Genomic DNA, 12764 nt, shown 5'->3' on the forward strand with positions numbered 1-12764 from the left:
AGTCAGCGTGGACTATGAAATCTCAGAGCTCTTCTGCCTAATTCTTTCTAATTCACAGAGTAATTATATTGCATATATGGAAAAGTTCATTTGTGGAGCCCTTCTATGCTAATTAAGGATGTCACTAAGAGACAGTCCCCTGCTAAGTGCCTTTTTTTTTTTTTTTTTTTTTTTTTTTTTTTTTCCTTGTGTTTCTAGCTGTTTTACATGGTTCCAGTCACCCTCTGTGTTGGTGTTGTTATTGCCTTCCAGCTATCAGCCTTCACTTGCCGGAAGAATTTGGCAGCCACTGTTCTCCTGCTGGTACTCTTTGGGTATGTGATTGGAAATGCTACTATGGAATTATGACTCATAGAAAACAAACAGAAATCTTTAGACTTGCTTTGCACCTGCTGCTGGATGCATGATTTTCTCTCTTTGGAAGTGATTACAATTCAGCAAAAGATAGTGAGAAAACAGGCTGAAACGTGAGTTTGAAAGTTCCATGTGGAAGTGGTGGTGTTGATGGATTTGTTTGCTCACTCACTCAGGGGAATAATAATAATAATAATAATAATAAAAGCACTGAAAATATTTCAAAAATAGTCTGTATAACAATCATTTGCTGATAGAAATTGATTGTGTGTTATCTTTCAGAAAGGAGGGAATAATAACAGTCAGGTCAGAATTTCAGTGCTTAGATGTGCAGAGTAGCAAGAAGGTGGCAAGAAGTGGCAGTCTTTTTTACAGTTCTACCAATTTTCAGTAATTCTGTAATCTTATACAGCTCCAGCAATTTATATATCCAGGAAGAAGACTGTCCAATGTGGAATACTAAACTGTTTGAAGATTTGTCTCCAAATAGTGCAATGAGATAGAAAAGTCCTCCCTTATAACCATCGTGCTTAAATTTCACATTATAAAATAGTAAATAAAGTTACAGAAAGATAAAATAACTGATTAAACTTAGTATTGATTTCTCTATATAAATATATATTGAGCCCTGGGCTTAATCAAACTAATAGTTTATCTATGCTATTGCTTTGCCTCTTCTAATGTGCAGTCCCAGGTGATGTGAGAAATGCTGAAAATGAATAGTTACAGGATAAGCATTCTGAAGAAGAATTTTCTTCCTTAACCAAATAATAGTTGCTATCTGTGTGATGGAGATTACATACCATATGAGACAGATGCTTAAATAGCAAAATATGGCTGCTTATGAGAGAATACAGGGAAAAAGAGGACTTTCTGTAAGATCAGGACATCCCATCATAGGAGAAAAAAAACCAAACCATCTTTTGCTAGATCAAATAAACCAAGCCATAACATCATTATGCTGTGATGTCATATTACTATTTTCTACCCCCTTTTCTCCCCTTTCATTTTATTTTACATCTTCCCCATCTCTCTCCTGGCTTCCTCTTCTTTCTATTTGTGTTCTCCTCTTCCTTCTATAAAAGCCTGCTTTTAATTCTGTCCTCACATAAAACACTTGTTAAAAGATGCATGGTTTTGCCATAAAGCTTGTGAACTCTGGAACAGTGAAAGTAAAACCATGCAGTTAATATATGCAAAAATGGTTCATATCTTCGTATTACATGACAGTAGATATGGGTACTTCTACAGAATCATAAGGTAATTAGATAAAGAAAATATATCCCAAATTTGACCTCTTTTTCAGTTGGTCAGAAGAGTTGCTTAACTTGTGATTTTTTTTTTTTTTTTTAATTTCAGATATGCAACTTTACCATGGATGTATCTTGTATCCCGATTCTTCTCAAGTTCAGATGTCGCTTTTATTTCTTACATCTCCTTAAACTTTGTGTTTGGCCTTTGTACCATGCTGGTGACTCTCTTACCTCGTTTGTTAGCTATAATTTCCAAAGTACAGGTCAGTATGAAACCTTAGCTTCATATTACTCATGAGATGTATGTGTGTATGCATATGCATACCTATGCACAGACTAGATAATTTCTAGCAGAAAAAAAAATGGCATTTTAAACCTTCCTGATTTTTCTGTCCCACTATGTACCATATTGCTTGTTACTGTCTTGAATTTTAACTTGCTTATAAGAAGACAAAAAAAAGCTTGCACTGAAATAATGGAAAAATAGTGTTAATTGAAATCTTGACATTTTCCAGACCATTAAGTTGTAATTTGCACATAATGGGAGCTGTTCTAGTCCATTGAGTAGATTATATGCATTGTAAAATGTGTTTGAATAATATTGACATAAGAGATAATCCGCTTATTTCTAGGATCTGTAATGCGCTGTATGAATAGTAATATGCATTCTCAGTCCATGTATGTAATTTTCATTATTCTTAATGGTAATTAAACAACCTGATGGAGAAGAAAACCAGAATGTGTGTATTTCACTACCTATGCATGTAGCAGGTAAAAAACTTGATGTCTGAAGACAAATGTGGATTACACATCACTCAGAATTGGAGGCAGATTTGATGCCTCCAAAATTCAACTAGGGTTAAGTTGGTGATTTAGAATTAATAGTATTCAAATATTAAAATTTTGAGAAAATGGAATGACCACAGCCATGTGTCTGTTCTGTCACTGTCTGTGAACCTCAGAAAACTAGGACTCTGTGGCTGTAGGCACTCTAAAACACAGTAAGAGATGATCCCTGTCCCAAAATAGTTCATGATATGCTCTGTCAAAATCAGTTTGCCTTGAGGGAGATTTGAAAGGTATATCCAGCTTAGTAAGTGTGCTTAATGTTTTGTTAGAGAAAACTAATTTTCTTTCTTTCTTTCTTCCTTTCTTTTTTTTTTTTTTTTTTTTTCTTTTTTCTTTCTTTATGGATTTTAAGAGTTTTCAGTACATCTACAATATCCTCAAATGGACATTTATAATTTTCCCACAATTCTGCTTAGGCCAAGGTTTAATTGAACTTTCATACAACCAGATCAAGTTTGACCTGACCAGCAACTTTGGAATAGATTCGTACGTGAGCCCATTTGAGATGAATTTCCTGGGCTGGATTTTTTTGGAAATGGCCCTGCAGGGAACAGTTCTTCTTCTTTTAAGGCTTTTTTTCCATTGGGATCTCCTCCAGAAACCAAGGTGTGTGCATTACCATTTGTATTCTGCCATAGTAAGCAGTTAACTATTTTTTAGGGAAAGAAAATGGTGGAATCCTGTTCACTTAGGGATTTTGTTTTGTTTGCTTCAGAGTTATTTGAACTGGATGATTTTGTGGTCCCATGCTTCCATTTTGAATGAAGGATTTCCCCATTTCATCATTCTTATTTCTGACTTAAATAATGTTTCAATGTGGAGTTCATTCTCAGTTGAATGTCTATGTTGCTGTTTCATATGAACAGTAGAGTGTAATTGCAACTTTAGGAAGGAGAAAAAAAATCATAGAATCACAGAATCATAAAGGTTGGAAAAGGTCCAAAAGGTTGTCTTTTGGACATGATCATCTAACTCAACCATCCCCCTACCACCAATATTACTGTATTATTGTAAACTGCAGAAAAAAACACAAGTGCTTTCTTTTTCCCTTGGATTCTGCTGAGAAGTGATCACAGAGCTTTAAGGGATTTCAGGGAAATAAAACAGAATTATCGAGAGCACATCAATGTTCAATTTGCCATGTGGTATTTGATATCTTCTATTTTAGGGGTCAGTGTTCAGTTAACAGCACAGTCATCCCTTCAGAAGATATTGATGTAGAGATGGAGCGACAGCGACTTTTTGGTGGAAGAACTGGTAACGATGTCCTTCTTCTGTACAACCTCAGGAAGTGTTATGGAGGTTTCAGTAAGAAGAACATAGCTGTGGAAAACATAAGTTTGGGAATAACAAGGGGAGAGGTAAAGAGGACTTTTTTCTTCCTTTGGAAAAACAAAACAAAACAAAACCAACCAACTTAACCAAACCCCCTCAAAAATCAAAATTCCCCCCCCCCCCCCCCAAACCCCACTTGATTCCTAGCAGTTGTTCAGACCTGTATGTCTGCAATCAAAGATCTGTAGATAGCAGAACAATTTTAGTTGTAGTAATTTCTGAAAATCAGTATCTGGATAGAAGTAGAAGATGTGGTGGTCTTTAAGAAGCAACACTTCACTTATTTTTTTTTGGTTTAACAATGTATCAGAGTTTTTTTCATCTTGTTTATCTTTAGCAAATTACTGTTTTATCGGCTAACATGAAATGCCAGTAGGTAGCAGAGCAGCAATTCAATGCCAAAGAGAAAGCAAAGAATGTGTAGCTCAATTGCAAAATGTGAATAGGATTCTGAATTTGTCTCCAAGGCAACATTGTATTTCTCATACTGAAATAATTCCAGTATATTTTAATGTAGTATATAATATACCAATATACTGTTTTAATAAAGTGAAATCTCACACTGAATCATGGTAATCCTAAAGATTTCAAAACAGCATTTACTTTTTCAAGATTTAGACACTTTGGGAAGTGCAAATTTTCATTTAAAATACTGATAAGGAAAATACTTTTTTTCTTGGTTGACATTAGCAAACTACAAATATGCATTAATAAAAACAAATATGAGAAATGTACATGGCAGCACAGGTCCGGTGAGATACAGACAGTTACAGGTCAGTTGTTGGGTAACTGGAGTAACCTGGAGGATGTTGCTGGTTCAAATATATTTATCAGTAAGAAAGTTCATGAAACAAGTATTTTGAAAGTTATGAAGTTAGTGCTATTTGTAAACTTAATACAAATACTGTCCTAGCTTAAGCATGTGTTCATCACAGCTGGGCTCTGAATTAACTGAGTCAGTGTCTTGGATGTTCACTGTTTGTTTACTTGTACAAAGTGAAGCAGCTTATGAGAAAGTAAGAAATATTCATTTAAAAATATTGACTATATTTCTCTCTGGCTCTCGATTTGGATGTGAAACCCCCAAGCTCAAATTTAGCACTTAATTATATGGATAACTAATGCATTAAATTATAGGACAGGGTTGTAAATGGAGGGCTATATGTCATTTTTAAGAATGTAGGAGGTAATATTTTATTTTATTGAAAATAAATATTTTATTTTATTGAAAACTTATTTTCTGTTGGAAAGGGAATTGCACATACTGAATAGCCATAGACAGCATCTTACAGACATGATAAGAAATATGAAAAGGGGAGATAACTGTTGAAGAATTAATATTACATATTTCTATCAACATTGCAGATTAATAACAATTTTTCACCTTTGCTCCTTATTTTTTTTTCTTTTTTTCTTTTTTTTTATTTTTTGATCTTAGTGTTTTGGACTCCTGGGAACAAATGGAGCTGGGAAAAGCACAACATTTAAGATGCTAACTGGAGAGATCATCCCATCTGCAGGGCGTGCTGTTATCCGGACTCCTACAGGGTAAATAACACAGGGTTTTTAACAGAATAGGGCTAATTGATAATGCCAATGATCTTCAATGTCTTCAGTCCTTTATATTGTAGTATAGGGACCTGTTTTGATCCCTTTTAAATCCATATTGCATCATTGCTGTTAGGGCCTTGTCAGGAACATCAGGGATTATGACAGCAACATTTTAAAGTCTGACAGCTCTGTTAATTGAGAATAAAGTTGTCTGGTAGCAAAAGAGCAGGCTACATGAAGCCTGAGTTGTAACAAAAATCTTAATATACAGTATGTACAGATGCATGGATGTAAATCTCCCATACTAGTGCTGCACCAAAAGGTTTCCAGGCTTAGGATGACGATTGGTGCTTAAAGTGGATAATTTTAAAATATTTTCTGACACTTAGGTCCTTCAGAGTCATTAATTAATTACTTGATCAATATGTTGTGTAATGAAGAAAAGAGATGTAGTGTTAGTGGTATTGAGGATAATTTTGATGGAGTGATAAGTGAATAATGGCTTTTTGGTTTAGGTGTAGCCAACATATACAGGTTTTACCAGCAACATGGGAGGGAAAGTAAAGTTATTTTTGAGTAAAACCAAAGTAAAATGTGTGTATGTGTATTAATGTATTGTGGGCTACTTAACAATTTTAAATCTTCTTTGTTTGTTTGTTTTTAAATTATGTCCATTTCAAAATTGGAGAATGAGGGGTGAAGGGTTTAATTCACAAGACTTTAAAATGAAACATTTTGAAATTTCCAAGATATATGTCTTTGTTTTAGAATTTAAATGCTTTCATATGTCAGTATTTGCTCTCTTCTTAATGAAAATAATGATAAATAGATATAATTTCATAATGCAAGTAGTTTCAGTCATAGCAAAATTCTGTTTTCTTGAAAGTTTACCCTTAAAAGAAGAGAAAAAGTGGACACCATCACCACTACTAAACATGGTTCTACTAAGTTGATTTTGTTGTTATTGTTTTGTTTTTAAAATGTCTTTCATAACAACATTTTTTTGTTCAATATATTCAGGTAAAAAGGACTTAATAACAAAGAACTCCCCAAATCACCGTCAAATAGTTGTTAATCAGGAGGAAGGAATGACTAAAGAGATTTTGGAAATAAAATTCTTAAAAGTATAAGAAGTAATATGAGTGTCATACAATGCTTGTAGAAACATTTAGATGTTTATTTTCACTTATAATTTCCCAAAACAGAAGATGAACATTTCCAGATATTAAGCAAGAATGATAACAATGACCCCCCCCCCAAAAAAAAAAAAAGGCAAAAACAAAAAACAGTAATTTAAAATTAAGTTAAAAATAGTATTTGTTGTTCTTTGGAACCTGTGGAATTCATTTACCAAGATATTGTGGAGGTCAGAAATTTAGCATGTGTCTGAAAAGGATTTGAGATTTATAGAAATACAATAATCTGTAATGATTTCCAATAAGATACTGTCCTCAAGATAGTATTTAAGCTTCCAGGTTTTGCTTAGATTTCAAGGGTTATTCTTCTATAGCTTTTAATGGGACTTGCCTTTGGTCCTTCCTGTGCATTCATTAATTTCATATGGGTTTCCCTATACAATGTGACATCAGATCTGTGTATGGGCAAATGATGTGATTTGATGTGACAATTCCTATATTTTAATACCTACTTGAAAGCATATATAAAGTTGTAAGAATATATTTCATTGTCAGATGTCTTGGCGGTTACACTATGTTTATTAAGTACATTATTTATTTTATCAGAACCCCTAAAGGTAATTCTTCAAAAAATCATAAAACAATATACCAATCCCTGTATTCCTTTTACTAGAATGTTGCAATTTATTTTTGGTGAAAGGGATAACAATTGTTTTGAAGTCAAATTTATGCTTCTGGTATTTAATAATAGTTTTAAATAGGCAGTAATACCTGATAATTCATGCTACATAATTAATAATATTTGATTATGCCTGCTACCTATCTTGTATGTTACTTTCATTTACCCCATTCATTTAAAAAGTAATGTTATTTACTATGTACTAACATATATGTAATGAAATTTGACACATTCAGAAGACTAGAGAAGAACCCAAAGGAGATTGTCATATTTAAGTCTCCAAAATATCATTAACAGTATTAATCCTCACCCTGACCTGGATGTCACCTTATGGGTTTTGATGTTTCTTACATAGTTGAAGACATAAGTCTACAAGTGAATGTAAAGCATTCCTGTGTTTTCAAAATTTATCACTCACTTATTCTAATATTATAAAGGTGGCAGCCTCAAGGAGAAGCTGCAGTTGTGGAGTAGCTAGCCCTGGGGAAACGAATTTGAGGTTGGAGTAGAGATTTGTGTAATTCCTGATTTTGTTGCTTGCTTCATATTTTGTCAACTGATGTAAAGCAAATCAAGATGCACTGTGTTACTGTGCTACTGTAAATTAGTAGTGGACAAAACTGTTGACTCTTGCATAGATGGGATTCTAACCACAGCAGGTCTGGAGAACCCTTCCTCAACTCTTGATCTACTGCTAAAATTTCTCATGCAAAGCAGAATATATTTTTCCTGAATATAATTGATTTATAATCTTAAAACAACAACAAAAAAGATTATGATCTCTGAATCAATTAATGTTTTATGTAGTCTAGTGAGAATATACAAAGATGCTTGTCATAGGATTTGATGTTTCTTACTTCAGTTTCAGGTATGGCTATTTTCTTTACTGAGCAGCAGTCACGTTTATCCTGCTTAAAAGGACAAGAACTGGGACAAATACCAAGTTCTCAAACACGAGGAAAAAAAGAAATGCAAAGTATTTTGTGTAACAGTTGATGTATCTGTGAGTGTCCTGAATATTTTCTAGTTTCAGGTGTCTTTAAACTGTTAATTACATCTTTGTTAGTTGCAACTTCTGGGAACAGTTATTAAAGTGAAACGAGTGTACTTGAGTCCCAGACCTTTGGCTGCAACACTTAAATCAGTATTTGGAGGCAAAACCAAGAAGCTTCGGTACATTGGAAATATTTCTGTTCTTTTAACTTGCTATGCTATGCAATATGTTCTGTAAGGAATATGTGCATTTCACATCAAGAAGACAAATGCAGCTTTCATCTTTCCTCTCTAAGGATTGATTTGCTGCTGATAAATTATTATGTATGTCAATAAACACAAAAATGTAAATAGTTGGAGAATATAGATCTATCTGGTTTGTGTATCAGGTGCCCAAGGGGGTTTAGGTGGGTTAAAAATCCTTAATTCATAACAGGTTCTGTTTCATTGAATAAACTGTTCTTGAAAGTTCCTGGATATAAAACCAAAACAATACAAAAAAAGCAACCACATTTTCCTGATTATTAGTGCAATATTTTCACAGAATATACAAAAAAGTCGGAAGTGTCTCATAGAGACAGCTGGCCTGAAATCAGACCTGAATTTAACAGGACACCATTTACACTTTTGGACAGGGGACTAGAAATGGCAGATCAGCTTTTCAAAAGTGCATGTTGAATTGCAAGCAGAATTTTTGGGACTTCAGTCTAAAACATCTTGGAGGTGCCTGGGGTTATATAGAGATAACTGTGCTCCCCACACAATGATGATCAAGTCGTGTTCAGGGAACTCCAGCTAAACTCTCAAAGAAAATTGGAAAATGTACTTTTGGGTCTAGAGCTGCCTTTTTAAAAGGGCAAAAAATCAAATTCAAAATACCTTCAAGTACTTCAAAAAGATTTGTTGGTCTCCAAATTGTTTGTTTGTTGAAAGTTTAAAGCCACAAAAAAACAAGCTTATTCCTAAGATTTTATTATTATTATTATTATTATTTTGTATTGTAACAAAAGCTTAATAAAATGCATTAAAGCTATCACTCAGATTTGTAAGACTGGGTGTTATTAAGAAGAAATTTGTATTAAATGCTAGATCCAGCTTCATCTCTTCTGCACATTAAAGTTTCTTGGCATTCTCTTTGATGGGGACATTCTTTTGGGGAAGGGAAAGCTTTTGATCTGTTTTTAAACTTTTTATTTTTGATACATTACAAATCAAATAGATATTTTAAACAGAGTATGTTCCTAACTTTCATGTATCTTAGCATTTACATGGGGAATGCACATTTACAGTATACAAGCTAAGCAGTCTACCAAAGAACTACTTTAAAAAAAATTTCATATTCTTGTGGAGAAAATTCTTTCAGGCAACATCTAACCTTTGCAATCCCATTCTGGCTGTAACTGTGACCTCATAAAGATACTCATAGTAAGAGAAATAATAGGAATTTATCACTAATCACAGACAATCTTGTGAAGGTAATAGTAAAATGCTATTCATAGGGGATTCTGCCTTTTTTATTATTTTATGTACCTCATTAACATTGCCATTATCAGTGACATATCTGTCCAGATGAAACATAAAAACAATATCATATAGAGAAAGTGTCTCCATGTTAGGGATATCTACAACTTCTAAAAGTGGATTAAAAAGTGGCAAAGGAAGATGTGGAAGTAAAATATTGACACTGAAGTACCGGCAGTCCCTCTGGTGAAGGTCAGAAATATTAAAAGCAAAAAAGAGAAAAAGAAAATATTTTAATAAAATTTACTTTTTAAAGTAAAAGTTTAAAAGTTAAGTTAAATTTACCTTTTTTTTTTTTTAATACTTTTAATTTTATAACCTATTTTAGAAAATAAAATATTTTAATAAAATTTACTTGCCTGTATTTATCAAGAATGGTGCTTTAAGATGTTAGGAGACTGACTTTTGAGCAACGTCTAGGCAAAGTAGTTGTCAAGCTTAAACAAATATAACAGTTGATTGACTGCATGGCACTTCGTTTGTGTTCTGTGTAGTGTATGTGTTCCTCTTTAAGGGTACAAATGGACTCAGAGTAGTATATCCTTAGCTTTACTGCTATGACCAGATTGTCACCAGGAGCTGGCTATTTGAAAGCTATTGTGGATATCCATAAGCATTTTCATAGCTACTATTTTTGTCAAATAGCTTGAAGAAACAGTATCTGAGTATATATGTACTCAGGAAAGCTGACACTTACTGAAGTAGTAAAAGAAATGAGAACAAAGTGAACCCAGTCAAAGTGAGCCCTCTTAGTCTTTGAATCACTTCTGGACTGATGCGTCAGCAGATACTTCATATCTGTTCCACTTTTTAAGTGTACATTGGCCACTCTTAGTTTTCATCCCCTTTAGAAGTTTGTACCTTCTGCAATGACTATTATTGTAAAGCCTCCCTCAACTGAGAAGGGCTAAAGACAGCTGGGAAGAGAATGTGTCAAAATCCTTTTAAGTGTCATGTCAAGATCAGTGTAAAAGAATGCGACTAGTGTTTAGTGGTTTGTTTGCCTTTTTGGCTCAAGTTGTTTTGCAGTTTTCTCCATTGTAGTTTGCTGCATATAGTCAATTTTAAGTTCATACTCAGTGTAAAGTCTTGATTGTAGTGGGGGTGCATAAAGGAAGAAGTAGTTGCGGTGGACCTAATCCTGTTCATAAGTGTCCCAAAGCATTTGGCAGTGTTCCTTATATAATTAATTTATCTCCCATGAATTTCTCTCTTTCTTCTGCATAGAGATCCTCCATGACAGCAACTCCCCATTCTATTTGAATTGAAAGTCAGTCATCTCAGCTGTTGGATTACAAAGTCATAGGACCAAAGAACTGCTTTCCAAAGAGGGGAAAGTAAAATATTTCTATAGAGCTACAACTTGGACTCTTGATAGTTATGATATTCAGCTTGATAAATAATTTAAAATGTAATTCGAATAGCTTTACTTGAAAGGCAGAATAAATTTACATCAATATAATGGCTGAGAAAGCTGTTGTTACACTGTATATCAGTATAATTAGTTTAATTATAACTAAGCTTTAGTTACATTAATTATATTTTAACATTGATTTTTTATAATGTTAATTGAGCATTAGTATGCACTGAATTGAATGTGCAGTTATGAGTACAATGGAATGTCTAACTACTTTTGCAATTTGTAAATTTATATTTCATTTTGACTAATTAATGGAATTTATCTCTCTGCAGAAGCCATTGTAAGTACCATATATATCATTGCCTTTATTTTAACTGCATTAAAACACCACAGAAAAAGCACACAAAAATGAACCAAAGTGCACAGCAGAGTCAATAGTGAAACATTTTTTCATAAACAGCCAAAAGGCTGATATTGGGGGCACTAAGTTGTGTTGAAATTGAGGTCATACCTTTGAATGTCAACCTGCAGCTGCCTAAGCAATGTTGTTGGTAACCACTGTAAAAAACGAGAAGGAAATTCAGTCTCTCAACAACCAACCCAACCTTCTGGAAGACAGAAGTCCAGTTCATGTGACAGGAAGGAGTAGGTTTTGTCTGAGATTCTTTGAACACATTCTAGTGTTTTGTTCTCTTTCCAGTGCCAGCAAAGGCTTTCTGACTGGAGTCCATGCTACTCCAGGGTAGCTCTCAAGACTGGAATCAGATTTCAGGGGTACTGCAACACACAAAAGAAATGGATTGGTTAAATGCCTTAAAAAAATCAGTGGATGAATACATTTAAGTGAAGGTTTCATCCACTCTGAGTTTATTTTGCTAAAATCTCCATTGCCTTGCAAGGCTGGCAAGTTTCTTTCATCATTAGTACAAAACTTTTTAAGACGAGCATTCCAAATTTATGGAAGCCTCCTGGAGTCCTGGATTTTTTTATTTTTTTTTTCAGGATGATTTATGTGAAAGTTATCATAATTCTTACTGAATAAATGGACACAAAAGCATATAGAAAGGGACAGAATACAGTCTTTTCAAGGCTTCAAGTGCTATTCTGTACTATTTTTCTCAAGGATGCCATGCAGTCTGCTGACTGTATGTAAGAAGTGTACCAGCATTGTAGTTTTTCATCTTTAAATTTTTATTTAACATATAAAGTATTCTGGATGCATTCTGCTGGTTTCATTTGTTGCAGCTGTTCCACTTTACACGAAAAATTAAATAGTAAGTGAAAGTATTGACTGAGCATAACAATATAATCTAAAAATGAATCTTCACTAGGAAGAATAGAACTTATGTTCCATGCCTGAACTAGGTCAGACCAAAGTAACTGAAAGAATCTGAAGATAACCATTCCTAAATGTTTTTATAATGATAAAGAAATCCCTGTATTTCTGTAAATGTCTGGTTTCTATCCTATAGTTTTTAGAAATTACAGTGGTATTCGTTGTGTCTACTGTACTACGGACAGAAAGTCAGAGAAAGGTTGGCACCTGCAGTTATATGTGCTTTCTCTCTTCTTTTTAAAAATGAGTTGTTCCACCTGCCCCCTCCTATCTCTCATGTTGTTTACATCATTGGTCTAATGAGAAATGCTAGCATGTTGATAATAAAAGGGCAGAAAAGAAGGGCCTGCTTTTCTCTAGGCTGAGAAAGAGTTTGGCATTTTGCTGCATGCTAATC

The 12764-nt window shown here is 33.8% G+C and overlaps 1 protein-coding gene across 1 annotated transcript in view; it reads left to right on the plus strand.

Annotated features, from left to right (window-relative positions):
* Nucleotides 1-12764, plus strand: part of ABCA13 (ATP binding cassette subfamily A member 13) — a 195658-nt gene that overhangs the window by 147749 nt on the left and 35145 nt on the right. The window contains exons 50-54 of the mRNA XM_035318461.1: nucleotides 199-314; nucleotides 1714-1870; nucleotides 2809-3062; nucleotides 3625-3817; nucleotides 5230-5339. Of these exons, the coding sequence (XP_035174352.1) occupies nucleotides 199-314; nucleotides 1714-1870; nucleotides 2809-3062; nucleotides 3625-3817; nucleotides 5230-5339 (830 nt within the window). The remainder of the gene's footprint in view (nucleotides 1-198; nucleotides 315-1713; nucleotides 1871-2808; nucleotides 3063-3624; nucleotides 3818-5229; nucleotides 5340-12764) is intronic.

This window comes from Oxyura jamaicensis, chromosome 2 (genome assembly GCF_011077185.1).
Source record: "Oxyura jamaicensis isolate SHBP4307 breed ruddy duck chromosome 2, BPBGC_Ojam_1.0, whole genome shotgun sequence".
In the NCBI taxonomy this organism is placed as follows: Eukaryota; Metazoa; Chordata; class Aves; order Anseriformes; family Anatidae; genus Oxyura; species Oxyura jamaicensis.